The sequence below is a fragment of the Trichomonas vaginalis genome, chromosome V (assembly GCF_026262505.1).
Source record: "Trichomonas vaginalis G3 chromosome V, whole genome shotgun sequence".
NCBI lineage: Eukaryota > Parabasalia > Trichomonadida > Trichomonadidae > Trichomonas > Trichomonas vaginalis.
In genome coordinates, this window is record NC_067207.1 from 30221800 (window position 1) to 30246053 (window position 24254).

At 31.4% G+C, this 24254-nt stretch overlaps 11 protein-coding genes and 1 pseudogene across 12 annotated transcripts, besides 1 other annotated feature; 7 read left to right on the plus strand and 5 right to left on the minus strand.

The window, feature by feature from the left end:
- Window positions 1–92: 92 nt before the first annotated feature.
- On the minus strand, window positions 93–1030 carry TVAGG3_0429440 (uncharacterized protein; the record flags this gene model as incomplete). The annotated part of the gene is made up of 1 exon (XM_001311305.1): window positions 242–1030. One exon carries the CDS (start codon window positions 1028–1030, stop codon window positions 242–244), a length of 789 nt encoding a protein of 262 aa, XP_001311306.1.
- A 48-nt stretch (window positions 1031–1078) lies between these two features.
- Window positions 1079–2712, plus strand: TVAGG3_0429450 (molybdenum cofactor sulfurtransferase protein; the record flags this gene model as incomplete). The annotated part of the gene is made up of 1 exon (XM_001311304.1): window positions 1079–2404. One exon carries the CDS (start codon window positions 1079–1081, stop codon window positions 2402–2404), a length of 1326 nt encoding a protein of 441 aa, XP_001311305.1.
- Window positions 2713–3343: 631 nt separating this feature from the next.
- Window positions 3344–3841, plus strand: TVAGG3_0429460 (uncharacterized protein; the record flags this gene model as incomplete). The annotated part of the gene is made up of 1 exon (XM_001311303.2): window positions 3344–3841. One exon carries the CDS (start codon window positions 3344–3346, stop codon window positions 3839–3841), a length of 498 nt encoding a protein of 165 aa, XP_001311304.1.
- Window positions 3842–4074: 233 nt separating this feature from the next.
- Window positions 4075–4267: a mobile genetic element.
- Window positions 4268–5815: 1548 nt separating this feature from the next.
- TVAGG3_0429480 (vesicle coat protein involved in Golgi to plasma membrane transport family) lies at window positions 5816–8105 on the minus strand (the record flags this gene model as incomplete). The annotated part of the gene is made up of 1 exon (XM_001311302.1): window positions 6575–7942. The coding sequence occupies one exon, from the start codon at window positions 7940–7942 to the stop codon at window positions 6575–6577; it is 1368 nt and encodes a 455-aa protein (XP_001311303.1).
- Window positions 8106–8270: 165 nt separating this feature from the next.
- On the minus strand, window positions 8271–9879 carry TVAGG3_0429490 (protein serine/threonine kinase protein; the record flags this gene model as incomplete). Its single annotated transcript, XM_001311301.1, has 1 exon — window positions 8656–9828. One exon carries the CDS (start codon window positions 9826–9828, stop codon window positions 8656–8658), a length of 1173 nt encoding a protein of 390 aa, XP_001311302.1.
- A 1718-nt stretch (window positions 9880–11597) lies between these two features.
- TVAGG3_0429500 (uncharacterized protein) lies at window positions 11598–12365 on the plus strand (the record flags this gene model as incomplete). The annotated part of the gene is made up of 1 exon (XM_001311300.1): window positions 11598–12365. The coding sequence occupies one exon, from the start codon at window positions 11598–11600 to the stop codon at window positions 12363–12365; it is 768 nt and encodes a 255-aa protein (XP_001311301.1).
- Window positions 12366–12866: 501 nt separating this feature from the next.
- On the plus strand, window positions 12867–15041 carry TVAGG3_0429510 (antigen BSP-related family; the record flags this gene model as incomplete). The annotated part of the gene is made up of 1 exon (XM_001311299.1): window positions 12867–15041. One exon carries the CDS (start codon window positions 12867–12869, stop codon window positions 15039–15041), a length of 2175 nt encoding a protein of 724 aa, XP_001311300.1.
- A 613-nt stretch (window positions 15042–15654) lies between these two features.
- Window positions 15655–19365, plus strand: TVAGG3_0429520 (uncharacterized protein; the record flags this gene model as incomplete). The annotated part of the gene is made up of 1 exon (XM_001311298.1): window positions 15655–19365. The coding sequence occupies one exon, from the start codon at window positions 15655–15657 to the stop codon at window positions 19363–19365; it is 3711 nt and encodes a 1236-aa protein (XP_001311299.1).
- A 199-nt stretch (window positions 19366–19564) lies between these two features.
- On the minus strand, window positions 19565–20406 carry TVAGG3_0429530 (uncharacterized protein; the record flags this gene model as incomplete). Its single annotated transcript, XM_051233731.1, has 1 exon — window positions 19565–20406. A coding segment is annotated over one exon (842 nt), but the record flags the coding sequence as incomplete, so codon positions are not given.
- Window positions 20407–21955: 1549 nt separating this feature from the next.
- Window positions 21956–22192, plus strand: TVAGG3_0429540 (N-acetylmuramoyl-l-alanine amidase family; the record flags this gene model as incomplete). Its single annotated transcript, XM_051233732.1, has 1 exon — window positions 21956–22192. One exon carries the CDS (start codon window positions 21956–21958, stop codon window positions 22190–22192), a length of 237 nt encoding a protein of 78 aa, XP_051103462.1.
- A 29-nt stretch (window positions 22193–22221) lies between these two features.
- TVAGG3_0429550 (uncharacterized protein) lies at window positions 22222–22437 on the minus strand (the record flags this gene model as incomplete). The annotated part of the gene is made up of 1 exon (XM_051233733.1): window positions 22222–22437. One exon carries the CDS (start codon window positions 22435–22437, stop codon window positions 22222–22224), a length of 216 nt encoding a protein of 71 aa, XP_051103463.1.
- Window positions 22438–22506: 69 nt separating this feature from the next.
- On the plus strand, window positions 22507–24146 carry TVAGG3_0429560 (annotated as a pseudogene). The gene has a single exon. A coding segment is annotated over exon 1 (1640 nt).
- The last annotated feature ends 108 nt before the right edge of the window (window positions 24147–24254 follow it).

Genomic DNA, 24254 nt, shown 5'->3' on the forward strand with positions numbered 1-24254 from the left:
TTATCAAAAATCTTTGTACGGATATTCGGAGTTCAATAAAATAGACATAACAATATTCATTTATTAACATTTATAGTTAGAGCAAAAATAATTTCAAAAATTAAATTATCATTTTAAATTAAAGGATAAAAACACAAAAATAAAATAAGAATTGATCTAAATTTGGTAGAGTCTCATCAAATCTGCTAAGAATACGAATGCCAGTTAAAAAATTAATTAATTTTTTGATTTTCATTCAAATTTATGAGTTAATAAACGGAGATTCCCTATTAATATCTGATCCGCATAAATCTTGTATCTTTCCACCAAGTGGTTCCAGTTGTTGGTTAATTGTATCGATAAGATCTTTAATTGATATTGATTTGTTCACTTTCAGAGCTTTCCATATGAAGTATGATAGAAATGCCTTAGAAGTTGGCGTAAAAATTGCACATTTCGGTGGCAAATTATTTGGAACTGTAATTTGACCAATATCAGTATGATCTACGTCAACAAAGAATGAAACATTGGAAGAAGGAAGTTTATAAGCATGAAATGATTCTATAAAAATTTTCATCTGAATTAATTGATCAGCAGACGTCAAAAATGATTTATTTGGATTTTCACTTGATGCCTTATGAAATCCATTATAGAAAATCATTAAATTATCAGTAACTTTTGATAAAAATATTCGAATTGCGGTTAGCATTGTTGTAATCTGCGGATTAATAAGTGTAAATGTAGAAAAACCAAATGCTTCAGCACATTTAGCGGTTAATATAGAATCATTCACTGAGCAAACAGCGTCAGTTTGAGTTTTTGGATTTAATGTTTCACAAATGATTAAAATAGACTTCTTAGGAATATTTGTGAGGTCTCGAGCTGTTTTGTTTGAAATATCTGTTGTTATTGACTTTAATAATTCTAATCTTTGTTTGAAAACACCGGAATTTCGAGTAGTTTCAAGGACTTCTAAACTAGACTCTGAAGGCAGAGACTGAAAGAACTCTTCCTCATTAAAATTCGTCCCATTTGATGCTGCACAACCCATTTTTTAAATTTTTTTTAGGGGGGAGAATTTTTTTTTTCGTTTTTTATTATGAAAATAATTTTCCATTTTCTTATCACAATTGCACTTGTTTCAGGCATTATTGCTGCAGGATGCTATCAGTTCTTTGTTCTTTCATCTGGATCTCAAGTCAAAAGATCAGTAGATCTCTTAGGATATTCAAATGAAAATTCATATGGTAATTTCGTCCAACAGATCAGAGAAAAATTCACAAAAAGCATCGGAAATGATGATTATCTTGATTATTCCACAAGATCTCTTTATACTGATGCTCAAATTCAAAGAAACTCGAATGAATTAAGTAATACTCTTTATGGCAATCCACATTCAGAGTCAAGGAGTTCGGAGGCAGCAAATGAGCTTATTGAAGATCTTAGAATTTCAATTCTCGAGATGTTTAACACAGATCTTAGTGAATATACATGTGTTTTCACTCAATCCCGTCTTGCATCACTTAAATTAATCCCGGAAGCATTCCCATTTACCGATAAATCTTCATTTTTATATTCTTCATCATCTGATGCTGATATTATTGGTTTAAGTTCATTTGCAGCGGCTAAAAAATCATCAATCCATTCATTCAACACAAATAATACTCTCCAGCCACTTTTCAGCAAATTTTCACGTAATTCTAATAATATTGTTATTACTCCACTTGTTGACAGATTTGATGGCCATATATTTACAGAAGAAGAGATAACTGAAGTACTTTCCGCTAAATCCCATGGTAATTACACTGTTGTTTTAGCAGATGCAACAGATTATCTCCAAACAAACACTCTTGACCTTTCTGCTCATCAGTTCGACGGACTAATATTCAGTATTGATGGTGTCGTTGGTTTCCCATCACTTGGCGTTGTAATTATCAAGAATCAGTTGATAAGATTCATGGATAAGCCATATTTCGGTGGCGGAACTCTTGTTTACGCATTGACAACACAACCATTCGAGAAATTACGTCTTAAACCAGCACAAAGACTTGAAGATGGCTCTCTTCCGTTTTTAACCATCGCTGCAGCTGTAGATTCAATAGATATCCTCAAAACAATTGGATCAGCACGTTTGGAATACGTTAATAGACTCTCAGAAAAACTTTACGATACGTTTTCTGAATTAAAATGCGTGAAAATTTTGGGAAATCCTTCATCATCGATACTTTCATTCGAAATTTCATCTGAAAATGGAGTTGTTGACTATAATCAAGTTGTTAATGATGCTTGTGACAATGGTTTCGTTATAAATAGCGGCTGCAACAAAGATGGAAAATGCGCTGCAAAAGTTTCAATTGGATGGCTTTCCCTTGAATCAGATATCACAAGATTTGCTGATTGGATCAATCAAACATACTGTGAATAAATATTATTGTTAAAATAAAATTATTTTTTTATTAATAAACATTTATAACTTAATTTTTATTGATAAATATGGTTGGATGTTTCATCTAGGTGGCAGTAAAAGGAAAACGAAGAAACACACAAAGATAATTTTATAAATAATGAGGCTGAATCGAAGGACAGTAGATCATATAGATAAATATGTTTAGAAATCGATAACTTCATATATGATCAAAGAAATTTTAGATAGAGTTCATATGATGGATTCAATTCATATTTTCAGAGGACAGATCTAATGATTTGAGCATACAGAAAACGCGAAACTTCCGATAGACATAACAGTTTCACTTAATGATACATTTATTAATGAAGATCAATTAAAGAAATGATAAGCATATCTTTAATTTGACTCTTGATATCAACACTGGTAATAATCTGATTATTCGCATATGTCTTAGAAAGGGTGTCACCTGAGAATATACAATGATACGACTAATTACAATAAAAATATTTTTGAATCAGAATATTCAATTTTAAATACAACGACTATTCAAAATCAAAAAGTGCCGTTTTATTTTACAAAACCATTTAAGGTCGATGAAAAAATAAGCGTTTTTAAAAAACCGCCGTTTGAGAGGAAAATTGAGAGCCCCGATGTATACTTTTTGACATTGTCAAAAACTTTGAAAGGACTAAATAAAAATTTTAGTGTCAGAAAGTTTACAAATGTATACTTTCTGACAAACAGACTCTCAGAAAGTACTCAAACTGCGGTTTTTAATTTCCGCACTTTTTTTTGGCGACCTTATACTTTTGAGTGAAATTAATTCCAATACATGGGAGAAATTTCATATACAGTATATACGATGGAAAAGTATATAAGTTAGTCTTTGATCATGATCAAAATTATGGGAAATGCTTTGACAGTGAAAGTGACGCTCGTCACAACAACTCCAAAGGTATGTTTTCCATTCTTGATGACCTCAATTCCAGTACGTATGTTATGGAAGATAACTTTCGCCACTTTATTCTTGATTATCCACTACTCGAAAAGATTAACGTATTTCAACAACTCCACTCACCACTTGATGATATAGAACAGGAAGGAAATTACGAAGCTACTGATTTTAAAGCAAATTTAACTGAAATTCCCTCTTCTGAATGGGGAGGACTCGTAAAAAACACAATAAAGGATGACGATAGAATTACGACATTAATAGATGGCCATCCTGGGCGAAGCTATTACTTTTATGCCATTGGCTTATATTGTACAGCACATGATCAATATATTGAAATAGGCCTTCCCACGAACAGCAACAACCAGTTAACAAAACATGTTAGATTGTGGGCTATGGTTCCAGCAACGTATGATATGATCTACTGTCCTTCGATTCAGTCTTATTATTTCTTAAATTACTTTGCATGTTTCTTTGTTTTCCTTTTACTTCCACCTAAATGAAACATCCAACCATATTTTGACCATATTCATCATAAAAACTTTAAAAAATTACTTGTTAAAAAATGTTATCCACTGTCTTTAAATGATAATGATGAGTATTCACTTTCTAAATGTCAAATTCATCCAGATGTCAAAGAACTATTTGATACAATAGATCTTCCTTTTATTATAAAATTATGTTTGTTTGTTTCTATGAATACATAAGATATTAATAATAATTTGTATACATGGCATAGGGCTGTACAAGATTTAAAAAAACATTGCCGGGTTACCGTAGAGGCCTAAAAAAATCGCGCCTCGGCGGCAAGCCGCCTCGGCATTAAGAATGCGCATCTAAATTTTTATATGTCCTTCTTTCTTTTATTTTTCCCTTCCCTTTCTTTTCTTTTTCTTTTTTTTCCCTCCTCTTGCTCTCATTTACCTTTTTTCCTTTTCTCATCATTTTTCAAAATTTTAAATTTTTATCAAAAATCTTGCCTATAAAAGCAGACTATGGAACCTTTTAATGCCTCTTAATCAATATTATACAGCATAAAGCATATTAAATGAAAGTAATTACGTATAAATTTATTTTATATCTTATTTATTAATTCTTTAGCATGTATTGTTTAATATTAACTTTTCTGTACATTAAATATGATATCTCCAAAGTATGAATGCCTTGTAACGAAACGAAAACTTAATTTTATGTTGAATATTTGTCACAAACATTAGATTATTAAAATATATGTTGGATATCCCTTAGTATGAGACTTCATGACTCTTGTAGTCTAACGTGAGCTTTGGATTGCAAGCTCTGTGGTTAACGAACATAAATTAATTGTAAAGTTTTCAAAATTTTTCATCGTTTCTATCAGCATCTATTTTTCCTTTAAAATAATATATTTGTATGAATACAATATTTAGTAATTTTTTTATTTCCCATAATTTCATTCAAAATTTCAGAAAAAATTAATTTCTATTCAATATTATTTCAGCTTCAAAACACTTCATTCTTATAGATGTTGATTCACTAAAGTGTGATACTCAATGTCTTATTTCAATGAAAATTGTTCTGCAAATTTATTTCACTTTTGACCTCACTTTTTCCGTAATTCAATTTTTTACTTTTAATATTTTAGATCTTCATAATATCATTTGAAAAATTAACCATATAAAAAAATCAAGTTATCAATTCACTTTTTCCGTAATTCAAAAATCAAAAATATAAATAATATATCTTTTTATCAAATATTATTATTATATTCTATGAAAAATGAGGTCCGGAAATTTTGCGGATTCCCGTAACTCAATTTTACGGAAAAAGTGCAGTAAACTATTCAAAATACGGAAAAATTGGTGTAAACTAATGATTTTACGGTAAAATCACGGAAAGTCCCGGAAGAATATATGTGCCTATATGAAATTATACAAAAATGAATCAAACGCATTTTAAAAGATTGTTCTTGTATTATAAATGCTATTCGCAGATTTATTAGTTGAAGAAAATTACCAAATTTTTGCCGATTTACAAAAAATGATTTACAAAGCATATTTTTATAAGGCTTTAAAAATCTTTAAAATGTGACCGGTGACGGAAATCCATGGTAACCAACCGCGGTTCCCGTTTGGAATGCCATAACATGGCACGATGGGCGCTACTTTTTTGGCGCCAGCGGCGCCGCCCGCGCCTCCGGTGGCTCCCACTGGTGGGGAGGAGACGATAGAAAAAGATATAAATTTTACTAAAAAAATTGAATTTTGGAAATTCTTTTGATTTTTTTGAATGATTTACGAAGAGATTGAACACATTTTGTACTATGAAATATCGTTATTAATAAATTTACTTCTTAAACATCTATTAAAATCGCAATTTTGAATATTTTTATGATTTTTTTTGACCCGATCACTTGCGCCCACTGGGAGGGGTGCTTGTAAAGTATTCAAAAATCAATGTAAACATTTCAATTTTTGCTCCCACCTCCCATTGGGAGGGGGGCATATATCTTGTAGCGTTCAAGTTCAAGCGATGAAAGTGCATAAGAAAGCTCCTTAATCATACCGATAGAAACAGCATTAGGGGCGCCAAATGGCGCTCGGTGATGTTTCCCATAAAAGCTTAATTTCAGGTATCCATAATCATAACCTGTCAGACGCAATAATTCATTAGCACACAATCATCGTTTCTCAATCAAGAAACGAAACGCACGATTGATTATGCTGGCCATTAAATTTTCATATCAAATAATTTACTACTTCAAGAAAAATTAAAGACTATCATCAACCAAAGCTTAAAATTCTCAGTGTTTACAACTCTCATACTTCGAATATGCATATTTCCAAAATAGCATGAAAATTTTTTTCATTTGAGCTCATTTTCTTTTGTTCTATTAACTAATACATGCAGTACAAGCTTGTTATACGTATACTTAATAAGTAAGGTCTTAAGGGAAATAATAAAAAACAATTTTGCTATTAATTATATTAAACAATATTTATTTGTAATTTCGTGATAATTATATTTCTTATTACAAAGTAAAGGTATTTGATATAATGTTTGCCTTACAAAAATGTTTCCTTTGTCTTGCCACCATAGGTATTCTATTTTGTCACTTTTTGCGCCCGCCGTGCCATGTATAATAATTTGATTGAATTTTCACTCAATTTCATGAAAAAAATTAAATATTTCTATGATAATTATTATATTAATAAAAAACAAGTATAATTTAAAAGCAAACAAAACATATGAACAGTTTACAATGCAGTGATAACAATACCGAGCTTAGATCTATTATTTGGTAAAATAGGTCTTGAATTTTGTTGATTTGAAGCGCATTGAACCCAATATTTAAATATAGGTTCATCATCTTTGGAAAATCCAGCTTGGGAAGGGCCTTTCATCGCATCTTCTCTGTTATTTAATTTTGATATCGACAAAAATGTTGCAAATTTACCAGAAACCTTCATTATCTCTCTGTAACAAGTAGTCAAGAATGTTGCCTCATTGAACTTCGACTGTTTCTTTAGTTCTGACCAGACAAAACTCTTATGCGGGCAACTTTCGCCTTTGTACATTTTACTGTCGAGATCCAACAGAGAAACGGCACTTTTTATTTCGGAAGGGAAATTATTTACCACTGCAATGGAGTATTTCAAAGATTCGACAACAGTAAGGGATTCAGCGACCGTGAAGTAGGATTCTGTGTAGAATGGAACAAATAAAGTGAATCTGCGACCTAATGATGTGGCACTTTCTGTGTCAGATGACTTAATAACTAAAGTTTTTCCAGATAAGATGGAAAAGATGCAATGGAAGAGAGTATCACTATCAACAAGGTCTAACATGCGTATTAATGAGCTGTTTACTTCATTAGATTGTATAAATGACATGAAATCATAAAGATTTTGGAATTTACCGAATTTGAATGTAGATCCTATAGAAGGAAGCTCGCATCTAAGTTGTATGTAACTTAAAAATGATGATCTTGGCGCAGAATCAATGATTTGTTGTAAAATTTTATGTAAATCTGGAAAATTAATAAATTCTACTAGTGTTTGAGGTCTTGTGTTATCTGTGAATAATGAACTGGTGTTGCCGTTGTTAGGAATGTTTAATTTTGATAAAAATTCTTGATTTTCATTTGGATTTTCTTTTTTGTAAATTTCTAATGAGCTATGTTGTATCTGTTGTATTAGTTTGAGAATGTCTTTCTTAAATTTCTGTTGAGCATTGATTAAAAACGATCTATCTTGATTTCCAACGATAATTGCGAGTTTTCTTAAGGAAGTTGGTGATTTACTATCGCAAACTAAAAAGTAGAATGATGTGAAGTAAATTTTGTCATATGCATGTTGATATATAATCGGATCAAAAGATTGAGTCATAGATATCTTTATTTTTGATAAAAAGTTGATGAACAAGGTCTTATCATCTGGAAAATCACTACTGTATATAATTTCAGGATTTGTATCTTTTGAATAATCAAGAAGAAAACAGAAAAATTTAGAGCTGGATGTTACAATTAAAGATGTTTCGGGAGAGGATGTAGGAAGCTTCATCGACGATGGTGAAAATGATGGAGATATCGATGATGAAGCACTAGAACTCTCCATATGCAACATTCCGATTTTTTTTTCTTTCTTTCCTACCGAGAAAACAAAATCAATACTGACATTAAAAATAGCTGGCTACAGTATCAATAAATTCCTTTATGAAATTAAACTTACTAAAATTGCATATATTGGTAGTTCATTCGAAATCATAGGCAGCTGAACAGGGCATCTGACCATTTCCTCCTAGATTTACTTTTGACTATATCTTTATTATCATTTACCAATGTTAAAAGCTTAATTGCACGAATATTTAAAATCATTACATTCCAAATTTTTCCGTTTCAACAATTTTTTTCTATCATTGATATATTTTTCTGCTTAGGTATTATATGAAGTGGAAATGTAAATAGTTCGACTAGATGGTTTCAGAAATATTTTTTAAATTAAATGGAATTAATGACTGACAATCTAAAATCAAGCTTGTTAGATAGATTTTATCGGTAAATGTTACATCGTTTTTAAATATATGATTGATATTATGATCTATAAAATATATCTCATAAGAATAGATTGGTTATAATAAGAAGTTACTATGTTTTTATTATATGGATTTCTGACGGAAAATTTGGGTCCGTAAGTTCGGTATATTATATTCACGTACTCCTTTTTTGATTTCGGATATCAAAACAGATGAAATTAAAAGAAGGCTCAATAAAAATCGACAATATATATTTAAAAAACAAACAAATACAAAACAAAATCATAATAAAAGAAAAAACCGCTTATTGAGGCATATGAATTACCGGAGATGGGCAGTGTCTTCGTTTGGAAATGATCACTGGTGTTGCTTGTTGTGATGGAAGTGACATACGATTTCCAAAGTTAACATGCTTATTATCAAGCCTTGGAAGTGCTTCGATAGCATTGTGGCTATTTGACTTCATCGATTTTCCTTCCTTGCAAGTATGGAATAAAGGAGGAAAATTAGCCAAAAAATATTCTCTTCTTAAAATTCTGTAACTAATTGTTCCTTGATTTATTATATTGGAGTAAAGATCTTTCTCGATTTGGGTAGTATTGAACCCTAATATCTTCAGAGTGGAATTTATCATTTCTTTGTCAAGAGAAAACTGAAGCAATTTGTCTGTCATTGTCTTAATGGAATCCTTAACCCATGGATGAGCCATTATCTCATCTAATGTTATGCGCTTGCTCTGATCTCTCTGAAGAATTTTCTTTAATAAGTCAATTAACTGATCTGAAAAATTATCTGGATAATCTAACTCTTTGAAAGCAATTTTCTGAACAAGCTTTGTCATGTTCTGGTCTTGAAATGGCAAATTTCCTGATACTAAAGCATATAATAAAACTCCAGCACTCCAAATATCAGCTGCAATGGTATACTCTTTGCATAATAGTAGTTCTGGTGAAGCATAGCATGGCGATCCGGACTGGGTTTTGAAAAGCTGTCCTCCGAGCTGATAACTCGATAATCCAAAATCGATAACACGTATATTGTTATTTGAGTCTAAAAGGATATTCTCAGCTTTGATGTCTCTGTGAACAATTTGGAAATTGCTAAACAAGTATTTCATGACAATAATTAATTGTGCAAAAATTAATTTAGCATTTTCTTCAGTGAATGGACCAAACTCATTAAGATAATTGAGAAGGGTTCCATTTTGAGCATATTCCATGATGATGCAAATATTATCGTCTGTTTCGACAACATCAAAAAGTTCTGCGACGAATGGGTGGCGTATTTTCCTCAGTATCTCGATTTCACGCTGTATTCTGATTTTTGAGTCTGTATCATCTGAGAATTTCGATTTGGGAATGATTTTGATTGCAACTTTAGTTCCTGTGAGCTTGTGGATGGCGTAATAAACTTGAGCAAATCCGCCTTTTCCGATGTTATATTTGATCTGATATGATTCTAAACTATGAGTACTCATTGTAATTTAAATGATTTAAAATTTGATACTCACAAAATAGATTGAATTAACCACGTAATTCAAAAATACTTTTCTGAGTATGAATTGAATATAAATTTTTTAAAAAGTAAGAAATTAAAACGTATATATAATAGGAATATTTTTTATTCATATAAATTCATTAATTATTTTCAATTCAATATGATTTTGATAAGTAATGAAAAATTGACTTGGATGTAAAAATTACTCAACCTTATTTTAAATAATGTTCCGAATAATAAAATACAATAACATTTTTTAAAGGAAAAAATGTTCAACCAAAATCGAAAATACTAAGAATAAGTTCATTAATCATAGTAACTCAAAAATTCTATTTTTCATGATAAGTTATACTTTTCGATAAGATTAATTCAAATCATTGAAAACTAAGTCTCATCACACTTTTCAATGCTCGATTTTTAAAAACTGTTTAAAAATGGAGCTTATATTGAAATAGTGTAGAGACTAAAAATTACCACAGACTATTTCAGAGGATTGAGTTGCCACTTAATCCTCTGAAAAGTCTGAGGTAATTTGCAAAATTTCTTGTTTTTATAAAATATTTGTATTTATCACTTACACTCTAATAAGAAACAATTAACCGAATTTAATTTAAAATTGAATAAAGACTTACAGATTGTTAATTTGTGAAGTTTTACAACCAGGGATTCATTTTATTAATCAATTATTCGATTTGAATTTTAATCGTTTGTTTACTGCAAAATATCGTTTTTTTGTCAATGTAAACTTATCGAATACGATTCTAATTCCCCTACTCTTTTTGTAATTATGTACAAGTTTGAAGGTATCGTATGAGGGCAAACCCATTAAAACTCTACGAAATACGTGCCAATCATGTACTTTAAAAATATCTCCAATAATTCAAACAAACTGAAATAAGGTTTCTGGGAAAAATGCAACTTTGCCTTATTCTTATATTATTTATTGAATCAAACTGTATACTATGATATATTACTTTTCGTGAATTTGTTTAATTCAGATAATTTCTATTGATGGATATTTGATTTTATGTCCCATATGAATTAATCAACAGAGTGATTTTCATGATCAATCATTTTATAGCGATTTAAATAAAATAAATTAATTTTGGTTTTGGCATTGAGATCTTTATAGCTCCGTCTTGAATAAACTATTGTAAAGCATTATCTGATCACATGACAATTGTTTAAAAAGTGTTTGTAATTTTAAACAATATAATATTACTTATCAAAGGAAAAAATGGATCATAGTGATCAGGCCTATGGATGGATTTCATCTCATGAAAATATAATTCGATCGTGATAAAAACATCGGATCAAGTTAAACGTTGTCAACATTATAATTTTGTCACTTTTATGTAAAAGAATCGGATAATTTCAATTTGTCGATAAATAAATATGTTTACCAATGCTGGTTAAATTTTCCGTAACAATGACTTTCACAAATTCTGAAATCAAAACAAACCAGAAATTCAATTATCATATCTTCTCCTCATTGTGTTAGAATAAGGATATATATTGAAAAGAGGAACGGTTATATTCAAAATTTGGTGGTTAGATTTCTGAGATGATAATATTATTTCAATTATGATTATTCAATATCAATCCTTACTATATATTTAAATTGAAATGGAATTCAAAATAAACAATTGATTTCATATTTTTATTGTTTTATCTTAAGCTAGATATTTTTTTTTCCGAGTGAAATAGAAATTGTTTACATTTCATAAAGTTTCAATTCAAAAATTTATAATGTTCCAAAAGCTAGTTTTTACGCATATCCTTTCTGAAAAATGCGTACATTTAGATGAGTTCAGTAAAACAGATGGGGTTATCACAGTTGATACGGATTCTGACTCCAGTAATCTTGATCTTCCCACGTTAATGGATAATTCTGTCACAACTTTGAAACTCGGCCCCAATGTTAATTTCTTTTCATTCACTCGATATTTCAAATATTTTCAAGTTATTGATTTAAGCAGTAACCAAGTTTCTCAGTTAGAAACAAATTTCAATTCTCTTCCGCAACTCAAAAAAGTAATCTTACCACAATCTATTACAAAAATTCCGAACAATTGCTTTGAAAATTCAGGAATTACTGAAATTAATATGGATTATATTAAAGAAATTAGCTCTAGAGCATTTTACGGATGTATTAATCTCCAGACCATCGATCTAAGCAAAGTTACATCAATTTCGGATAGTTCTTTTGAATATTCCGGTATCAAAGTTGCAGATCTTAGCGAATTAACAATTACAACTATTCCAACAAGCGCCTTTGCTTCATGCTATCAATTGACTACAGTAACGCTTCCTTCTGGCAAAGAATTCGTTCTAAATGACAAATCCTTTTATCGTTGCTATAAATTAACAGCAATTACAGGAACAGTTAAACAAGTTGGTGTCAGTGCTTTAGCCTTCACAGGAATTTCAACAATTACGTTTGCAGGAACAGAATTAATTTGCAAATCAAATTCCTTTGAAAAATCATCAATTGAGACCATTCAAGGACCTGAATGACTCATTACCGTTCAAGATAGTGCCTTCAAGAACTGCTACAAACTGAAATCTTTTTCAAATAATCTTGTTCCTTCAATAGATATTACAGCAAAGAGTGTTTTCGAGAATTGTGTCCTCCTTACACTTGCAAAAGTCAGTTGCAGGAACTCCATCAATGAAGAAACATTTAGTAACTGCAAATCTCTTACAACAATCAATATTGATGTGACACATACAAGTCTTACGATCAAATCACAAGGTTTCTTTGCTTGTGACAAGCTTACAACGTTCACAGTCTCGAATACAGTTACTGATATTTTTTATGAAGAAAGATGTTTCGCGAAATGCTCATTATTGACATCAGTACCTAGGATCACCACTGCTTATGACTATTCTTTCATTGATTGCGTTAAATTAGTTTTACCAGAGACAATTAGTAATCCTGGCACTGGCTCCTTCATGGGATTAACAGCTATAACTACATTGAAGATAATAGGAGCAACAATAAACAAATTCGCGTTCATGAGATGTACAAATTTGAAATCTGTCACTTTACAAGATACAGATACAATTTCAGATAGCGCTTTCAATGGCTGTTCATCACTTACATCTGTAACGTTCCCTAGTAAGCCTATTATCATAAATCCTTACGCATTTTACGGAACAGCGCTTACAACTGTAGATGTAAGTAAGGCAACAAGTATTGGAGCAGCAGCATTCCAAAATACGAAGCTCCAAACAGTAACTGTTGGTAATAATTTCTCATCTCAAACATTACCTGAAAACCAACCATTCTACAACCTCCCAACCCTCACAAAAATTGTATTGGCAAGTTCGGCCACGCAATTTTACATCGAACCTTTCTTATTGTGTGAAAATCTTGCCGAAATTACAGTGAACGGCAATTTCAAGAACACAAATGGAATCATTACATCATCCGATGACAAGAAACTCATTTGTGTCCTCCCAACGATCAACATCAGCCAATATGAAATTCCAGATGTAGAAACAATCCAGAAATACGCCTTCCAGTCAAACCAGTTCATTACATCAGCCACAGCATATTTCCCCAAGACATTGTCTTATACGTTCTTTAATTGCAGAAATTTGACTTCATTCTCTTACAGTCCTGACGCATCGCAGACAGATCCATTGCAGCTTGAAGGTACATTTATGGACTGCCCAATGCTGAAAACTGTGACACTTAACGGTAAAGTTCAATCAATCGGAGATGATACGTTCAGAAACTGCGTTAAATTAGTTGATTTCGTTATTCCTGATTCTGTTACAACAATTGGCCAATATTCTTTCGCCAATACCCAAAAGATTAAAAATCTTACCTTAAATGGAGTGGTAACCATCTCTTCCTATGCATTTTATGAATCTCATATACGAAAATTAGCTATTGGAAAGGGTTTGAAGACCATAGGAACCTATGCTTTTGCTAATTCCAAGATATCATCGATTAATTTACCAATTTATTTATCAACCATTGGTGATCATGCCTTCTACAAGGCCGAAAAGCTCACTTCCATCACTCTCCCGAACATTTACGAGATCAAATCCAATACTTTTTCAGGAACTAGCTTAACCCAAATAAATATACCACTATCAGTACACACAATCGCACCAAATGCCTTCGACCATATTTATTCCGCCTTAAAGTTCTCATTCCCTTCAGGAGGACATCCGAAATTTACGGTTTCCAACGACCATGAATTTATTGACAAATCCACGAGCAAGCTTCTCTTTACATTTGGAAACCTCACGAAGACGTACAAGATCTCCAATTCCGTTAAATCCTTAGATATAAATTCGATAAACACTAATTTCTACGAACAGAGGAATACTGGCTATGCATATGATATTGGTGTCCAAACACTTATCATTCCAGCCACAGTTTCTTCATTTGATCCAAGTTGTCTCTCATCATCTTCAACATTTTTAAGAACTCTTTGTTTTGAAGGAGACATTACCTTCACAGCTACTACTTTATCATCTACTAACATTGTTAACATCTTTGCTCCAGCATATACAGGTGGTTCGACCCAATTTACACAAGGAAATCAAAATATTCCAATTAAAAGGCAACCATGCGACCAAACATCGCCTTATCCAACTTCTTATCAAGAGATAAATGATACATGTCCACCTCCTGAGGAGATAATCATTCCTGAACCAGATAATGAAACTAATTCTTCTCAAAAAGTTGAAACACCAGCTCCTGAGAGCAACAGTGGATTCATTCCATTGGCAGGATGGATGGTTGCCGTAGTAATTGTATTAGTTATCGTTATTGTCGGTTTAATTGTTTTGTATCTCGTAAATCAGAAAGCGAAATCCATCAGAAGAGAGAAAAGAGCACAAGCCAAGGCAGAGAAACTCAAACAGCAACAAGAGGCACTCAATAAAGAACAAGAACCACCGAAAGAACAACTCGATGAAGAGACGAAACAAGCTGTCGAAGCTGCTGTTGCAGAAACTCAACAACAAACAGATCAGAATGCAAAACAAGGTGAAGGTGATGTTGAGAAGACTAAAGATAATCCTTTGTTGACATTTGGTGACTCAAATGAAGACGCCTTCGGAGATGACGCCGAAGAACCTGCTGATTCACCATTGGCTCAGGATGATAATAAGGATAATAGTGATTCTTCTTCTTCTAACTCTGATGGAAAAGAATTGCAAGATATTTAATTTTTTTTGCACGTCTTTAAAAAAAAATATAACAAATTTATAATTAATTTTATAGTTTTTCATTGATTTTTTTCATTGAATTTAAACTTCATCACAATAATTTTCAATATGAAAAATAATTTTCAAAAATATCTGTTGATATGCAAAATTTGTTTCAAATATTGGTTATATTATTTATGTTTTTATTCAGATTAACATTTAATTATGATATCTCAATTCATAATGAATTATCAAATTAGGCGGACATTTATATATAAAATAAGCTAATTATAAGCATTATAAAACATGTAATAAGTTTTTCACCTAAATAAGCTGTTTGATACTTTATTTGTAGGAATCACTGCCATGTTTACTGATTGTTGGTTCCAATAGTTTAGTTTTTGCCAATTTTGTATCTTAGTGCTGTCATATTCTATGCGTTTGTTGTCAGAAATGTGTAATTTTAAATTGAGATATATAATTTCATATGAGATAATACCATGAAATTCAGATAATTATATTTGCGATACAGTGATATTTTGGTTTTTAATGAGTAGTGACAAGATAATAAATCCGTTTACTAAATTTTTTTTTTGGCGCCTAAAAAAAATAATTTATTTTTAGGAAAATTTAAATGTCTTATAAAACACCATTTACTCAGAAAAACTATAATCCGTGCGCGAATGTTGGAGTTCCACGTGCTAGTCCTCCCATTTCTCGTCAAGCATTTCCGAAAACTGTGTTAGGTGTTAGAAATGATAACGACGATCCACACGAGCTTCCTACAAAGATATCTCAACTTAATTATAATCGAGAGCTTAATGCATTAAAAGAAAATATCGAGTTAAGAGATAAAGAAAATTCTGATTTAATAAATAAGAAAATTCAGATGGAAAATGATTACAATATTAAGATCCAATCTTTACAGAACAAAAATTCTATGCTTAACAACGACATAAGAACACAAGAAATGCAGCTTTCACAGTTTTATTCAAAATTGACTAACCAATTATCACGCCCTATTACAACTCTGAGGGACGCAACTGTTGCCATCTCCGATATCATTGCAGAAAACCTTGCTCTCCAGAACAAAATCGATAAACTTTCAAAAACATTAATCGGCTACGACTCAGACATTGAAGTATTACGCGAAAAACTTCTTGCTGATAAAGAAGAAAAGTCAGCACTGAAGAAAAACATCAAGGCTTTAATGGAGCAACAAAAAAATGTTCCAGACGTTAATTCCATTATCCAGCCTTATGAAAAGAAGATAGAAATACTAAATCAAAAGCTAGCTGATATGCAGGACAAATACATGCAAAGCCAAAAAGCCGTTGATGAACAAGAATCTTCTGTTATTTCTTTGAAGGACAAGCTTGATCAACTTCAGAAGAACCCACAACCAGCACAATTACCTGATAGTACTAAACAATTATACGAATCAAAGATTTCATTGTTACAAGAAAGATTTAATATCTCAGAAAAAGAAAACCAACAGAAATCAGAAGAGATCAAGAAGCTTAATGAAACAATAAACCAGAAAGAAGCTAAGATTGCAGAACTTTCTGCTAAAATCGAAATTCTTCAAAATACAATTTCAGAAAGCGAATATTCAGTTCAACAATCTAAGGATAAGATTTCAGACCTTAAGAAGAAATTATCACAATCCAATGACATGGTCCGATCTGTCAATGTTGAACTCGACGCAGCACATTCTAAATCATCAGAACTTGAAATTCGTGTTTCACAGTTAAATGAAGAAAAGTCTAAACTCGAAACACAACTTAATGAACAGAAAAGTGGTCAAAACTCAATCAATCAACATCTTGAATCAGAAAATGAATTTTTACATGAATCATTAAGTAATCTTGAGAATACACTTAATTCACAACGCGAAGAGATCAGCAAACTTTATCAAACAAGATTTGTTTTGTTGAACAATCTTGAACGAACAGAAAATCTTCTTCGTGAACACGAATCAATTGTAGAACGTGCACTTGAATCTAAGACAAAAGCGGAAGAATCACTTGACTCATTCATGAAACAGATCAATGCCGAACGAGAAGTCGAAGATCGTTCATTCAACGATGCATTCGACCATGTCCTTGATGTCCTTCCAGTTAGTGTTGTTGACCAAGTCTCACGATTGAACGGTCTTCCTAAATCAGAAATCTTCCGCTGTACTATTGATGCCATTCTCTCTGACAGCAAAGATCTGAACACATCAGAACAAAGTGTTGAATACAGCAACCTCGAGAAACGTCATCAAGCACTTCTTGAACAACTTCAGTACTGTGTTGATTTCATTCGTAAAATCTCACGTTCACAGATCAATGTTATTGGTCAAGATGGTCGTACAGAGATTATCCAACAATGTGCACGTCTTGGCAAGTTCATTGATGATCACAAAATCTATCTTCCTAACAAAGAATTTTCAAGAATCTCAATGTTCGATCCAGTTACAATGAACAATCCAGAAAACATTGCTAAACTTTTCTTCGACTTCGTTGATGATTCATTGATCGATCAATCTCCATATGTTGAATTGTACACATTGTTCTGCATCTACGCACAAATCAACATGTCCTTGACAGATTCAGCAGAGACCGTTCTTTCATTACAGAACGAACTTAAAGAATCAAAATCATATATTAAGTCACTTTTAAGTCAACTTGACTCACAATCACAACAAACACAAGAACTTAGTGAAATCAAAGATAAACTCAAAGAAGTTATTCCTAATTTTGTTGATGATTTTACAGGCGACTTCAAACGAGACTTTGAACAATTTATTGATATTGTTTCATCAGAATTCACACCATCACATGCTGTTGTTGATTTAGAACAAAAACTTTCAGAAACACTTCGTCGTTTAGAAGAAAGCGAAAATCAAAATTCACATGAACGTCTTTCATATGAACGTGAACGAAATGAATTTTGCAACAAATTCAACAAATTAATTTGTGTTTTAGAGAATGAGCTTTCATTAGCTAAAGAACAATTCAATGATCTTTCCCATAAGAAAGCAGAAGAAGACGAAATGTACAGATCTAAAATCGAAGAACTTGAATTACAAAATGCAGAACTCTCTAAAATCAGTGACAAAAGTTATTCAGAAGATTTGACGAACAAAGAAAAATTAACAACAGTTTTAGATGAACTTGAAAAAGTTACATCAGAAAAGAAATCATTAGAACTTGAATTAACAAAATGCAAGAAAGAACTTTCAGACATTATTGAACAAGCACACAATGATGTCCATAAACTTATTGATAAACTGAACCGTGAGAAATCTAAAACATCAATTTACAAATCTCGTGCTCTTTCAGCCGAATCAAAGAACAACGATGTCATCATTGAAGTTCGAAAGCGAACAGATTCATTGGCATCACAATATGGCACATCCATTGTTGCATTGCAGAATGACTTGAAACAAGAACGAGAGAAAGTCACAAATATTAACAAAGAGAAAGATATATTAAGTGACGAAAACATTCGACTTAAAACAGAAATCTCTAAATTGAAAGTTCAATTGCGAACATTAACAATCAATAACGAAGACTTGAAGACGAATCTTGAAACAGAACGTTCAAACAACTCAGCCAAGATTGCATCTCTCAATATTTCAACATCATCAAAGATTGATGGTTATAACAAGTCATTTTCAGATCTTCGAAACAAGTTCAGAGAAGGAATTGCAAAAATATCTGGTTTCGATATCAAGAGTTTACCAGAAGATGACGACGAATTAATTGATAGTGCATACAGATTTGTCAACGAAATTATGAATTCAGAAACAGCGAAAGTCACACAGGATGCTTTATACCTCAGAAAAGTTTTACGTATTGAAGGAACAGACAAACATCTTTCAGATGTATTCTCAGACATGAGATCTAAAATTGCAAAGCTCGATGACAAGTGCAGTGCAATTCAGTCAGAGAATGAAAGAATACAGACACAGACAGAGAGAACTATGAGAGACAACGAACGTCTCCAGTCATCACAGGAAGAACTCCTTCAATGGAGTAGATGGGGAAGGTCTTTGTTCAGACAGATATCAGACATGTCTCCACAAGGACAGAAAGACAAAGACATAAGGTTGACAATCGAGGAACAGTTCATTGGTTCTCTCGGTTTCGGTTCATTGAGAAGCAAACTCTCAATTTTGAGGAGTGAGAAACAATTCTTGCTCTCTCACTCGATTCCTGGATCATCAAAAACAAATACAAATTCGATAAGACCTGTTGCAATGGTAATCGTGTTTTCAAACATTTTACAAGGAATCTCTGGAACTCAAAAGTCTACGATATTAATCAAGGAGAAGAAACCTGCTCCAAAATTGTAATTTTTAAATATTTTTTTGTCTATATTTCTCATCTTCATTTTTATCTTTATCTTTTGGAACTATGAAGCATGCTAGAAGATTTTCCTGCAAATTTGGATAAATAAGGTAATAAAACTGTGATTTTTTTGGTTTTTGTGTCATGAAACAAAATTCTGTATAAAAACTTGGAATTTGATAAATATCAGAATAAATTTGATCTTCTCTTTCAAATGTAACAGTTCCTCCTGTACTTATTGAATTTGATTCAATACATGAATCAGTAATAGTCAATGTGTAACCTTTATAAGAAATATCAAACATATATACTGGAGTGTTATTTAAAAATACGCAATGATCGACATTAGTATTATAATTACAACGAAATAGAACTTGGTCATTGTCTGTACCGCATTTATTTCCAATAACATTGCAATAAGAAACTGTTTGTATATATGAATCATTATTACTCCAAAATTCAAGAGATGGACTTCCACCTTGGTTGTTTTCTTTGAATGTTGAGAAATTACATGTACTTGATTTTCCATCAAGGATACTATGTATTGATGAACCTGCAGTGCATTTGTTGTAAGTGATGTTGTTATTCTCAAAACGTAGATCACCCCATGCAATATCAAATGCATACCATCCTTCTGATTCACTTTCTCCGCATTTTGAAACTGAAATTTGAAAAGCGTAGTTTTTATAATCAGGAGAATATTTAACCCATTGATAAAATGACATGTAATCACTTGCTATTGACTCAGAATATGAATTTCGTTGTTGAACAAACTGTCCTGACTGATGGCAGTCATAGTAAACGGATCCACCTTCTGAAGTGGATTTGCATCTAGTAAATTTATTGTCTTCAAGTAATGTGCAAATTTCATTATCTCTTTTGATATAAATGGCACTCTTTGATTTGCATTCGTCAAAAATGCAAAAATAAACGTAATAACTCTTAGAGCCTGTAGTATTATATAATGCTGTGACATCATTTGTTTGTGTGACTTTATCTTTCTCCTCAAAATAATCAGTCCAATTGAACTTTCTTGCATTTTTCATATTTGAATTGTACTTCTAAGCATGTGGATTGTTCAACCAATTTACTGAGCTGAGACTGAAGTATTTCAACATAGATTTCGATTTGCATATTTATTGTTGATCGATATTGGATCCCACTTTTTCAAATATAAAAGTGACAATTTGCATAAAATTTGTAAAATAATAGTTCAAAATAACCGTTTTTTCAATTTTTTCCAGATTGTTTCTTCTATATTTCGCATTTTCCCTTAATTCACCTAGAATGCATTTGTAATAATTCCGCTGATACATTATATATATAAAAATAAGTAGTAGGATAGGGCGGGGTGTGTGACTTTTTTTGTTACATCTATATATAGACGATGCATTAAAATATATTTATTTATAAATCATTAAAAAATTAACATTAATTTTAAAATAATTTATTTTTTTATCTTTTATAAAAGAAGCTATATATAGATGATGTCAGATATTCCGCGATTAATTAAACATTGTTTAAATCCTGAATGGGTTAAACTTCAATTTAAAAATGAAGATTGTGAATTATTAAATGAATATGAAAGCCAAAATAAGCTAATGAGGTATAAATATAATGATAGGGAATATTTAATTTCATGGAATCAATGGAGTCATAATCAAAGACCTCATAAACGAGAAGAAGAAATTGAAAATAATGAAATGGAAATCATTGATGACATTAAAGAGGATGGAATTCCTAAATTTTGTAGAAAAACCTTTAGAACTAAGTTAGGAGCATATAAACGTAGAGTATTAAATCCTGAATATCTTAAACATCAATTTAAAAAGGAAGACTGTGAATTATTAAACGCTAATGAATATGAAAATGCTAAATCAAAACTGAGATATAAATATATTGGAAGTGATGAAAGGTGTAAAGATAAAGATAAAGTTTATTCAGTTTCATATAATAACTGGCACACGTTAGGGATAAGAAAACATTTAGGAGATTATGGTAAAAGTTCTGAATTCTTCAAATCTAGTATGTACGAGAGAATAAAAGAAATTAGAAATAATTATTTTCATGAATGAAAGATTCACTACCATAATGAAATAAAAAATAAAAAAATAAACTTTAAAAATTCATGTCTCAGAATCAACATTGAACTTTAAGAAACTAATGATTATTTGAATTTATGAAATCAATTATTTGATTCATTCTTTCTTCAATCTCTTCTATTCTTTTTGTTAAATCATCTATTTTCATTAATGAGGTGATTCTTGATTGAGGAATAGATTTCAAACTAACCACCCCCTTTATTTTTGAAATTTTGAATCCATCAACTTTAAACATTTTATTCAATTTACACGTTGTCAATTCTTCAAATAATTTTTTATTGTTAGCATAATAGTCATTAAATTCTTCAACAGATGAAAAAATTTTTATTTCAGTAATTGGTTTAACAACGTTTATTTTTTGTTGAACATTTTCACTTTCATTTATTTCTTCCTCCTCTGTTTCATTTATTTTTAAAATCGGTTTCATTTATCATTAAATAAAAATTAGAATATAAGTGATGAAATATATTTTTTAATTAATATTAAATCAGAAATGGCTGCAGGATTCTTTAAAAAATTATGGGATGGAATTAAGAAAGCTGCGGGTTGGGTTTATAAAAAGATTATTAAACCCATTGCAAACTTTTTGGCACCAGTAGCGAAAACGGCAGGAACTATCATAGGTGGAGTATTAGGTACTAAAGCAGGTAATCCGGCGATGGGAGCACAAGCAGGTAACGCAGTTGGTGGAATAGCTGAAGGAATACTTAATAAAATAGGAGGTAGATAGTGGAAAAATAAATTATTTTAAAATTATTTTTATCTTAGTATCGGTTGTAGTCTTTGATAAACTTTTTCTCCTTTATTTAATATTTCTCTTATTGGGGCGGCTTTTGGTGTTATTGATTCAGCAACGTCACTAATTGCTTCTTTATTCTTAAATATCCAATTTGCTCCCTTCTTCAATGTTTCCCAAACTTTACTCGCTCCTCTTTTTACTTTATCCCACAGTTTCTTAAATATACCTGCAGCCATAGTTGATTATTTCATTAAAATTAAAAATTCATTTTCATCTTTTAATTTTGATTTTTTATTTAATAATAAATGACGACTAACTATTTGGTGCCAAACACTAAACCGATTAATGGAAATGTGTTTCATTCATTCGAAAAGATAAATGAAATATTCGCAAAGAATGACGGTAGAAGATATTATAGAGAACTTGAAAGTTCATGCTATGACTCTGATGCTCCATATTTTGATGATAAACAAACTCATTTAAGAATTACAAATCCGGCTCATGATGTGAACCAATTAGGTGACACATATATTAAACGCAAAGTTAAAGCAACTCTAGTTTCAAATAAAGCTTTCACATGTGATGCCGCTTTTAAATGCATGCGTTTATTCGTTGGTTACAAATCATCAAATCAAAGCTTTAAACAATTAGAAGTAGAAACCGAAAGAGGTGATGCCGGTTATCTTCAGATGGATTGCGCCCGTGAATCTTTCGCATTTGCAACATATAAACCAAAATCAGAAAGGAAAGTTAAAAAGTTTGTTCATTCGTTATATAATAATGTTCAAAAATATGATAACTCAGTATGTGGTAAATATATTGACCCTTCAGAAGTTTTCAAGAACGCAAATGAAGAAGTTGATGTCACTTTTGATATGATTATTCCGGTAAATGATTTGTTAGCATTTCAGGCGTTCGATGATTATCCTAAATCATTTGATGATATCATTCTTAAATATTATGTTTTCAGGGATACTTTAGTATTTTGTCAGATTGACCCGTTAAGAGTTGCTGATTTACAAAATTACGTTTATGAAAAGATAACTGATGAAAATTATGAAAAGATTATGAATCATGTTTATAAATATGATCGCAAATTCCAACAAATCGGACTTCCTGCCAAATTAATTACAAGCTTAGCCGCTACATCTGCTGACGCAACAGTTGATAACGTTATTATTTCATGCACAAAGATGGAAGTTTTAGAGGATAAATGCATTACACCAGGATACGGTTTAATTGAAGAATCAGTTAAAGCAATACCTCGTTTATTCAGTAAGGAAGATCCATTCATGATTCCAGCTCAACATATTGACGTTCGTTCACTAAATGGAGGTTGCATCACTCCTGAAGGTATTAGCTCAGATTTCTCATACGCTCTTCATAATGTTACAGATGTTGTGTTAGCATTTCCGAAGAATGCAATGCAAAGAACAGTTTTAGAAAATCCAATGCTTCGAGGTCTTCAGGTCACTATAGATTCCAGAAACTTCCCCGATCAAGCGATGACCACAGTGGGCGACATATTCTTTACACGTATGCTTCAGCTTCTGATTTAGATGGAGTGAATGAATGCACAGAAGAATATGAGGACTCATTAACTAGACCACTGAATGATGATAATGGCACGCCATTAGCTAGAACATGGAAAGACCAAACTTCATTCTTATGCACTATTCCAGTTCAACGTGATGGAGCGGGTATATTCTTTGATGGATTAGAAACTTTCAACTCACAAGTTACAGTACAAGTGAAAGCTTATCCAATCATTCAGGGTGTAAATGACACTTACTGTTCAAAGGTGACAAATCCTCCTCAGGTTTGGTTTACTAGGACTACATATTGGACATGGACACCGGACGAAGGTTTGAAATATCATCCAACAGGTACACCACCACAGTATAGAAGTTCATATGATGAAATATTGATGAATAGAAATGTTTAAAATTATAAATTTATTTTTGATTAAATGGATTTAAATTCATCCACTCCTTATGAAGAATTAGCAGGAGTATATAATACATACGTAGATGATATGATTAATGAAGCATTG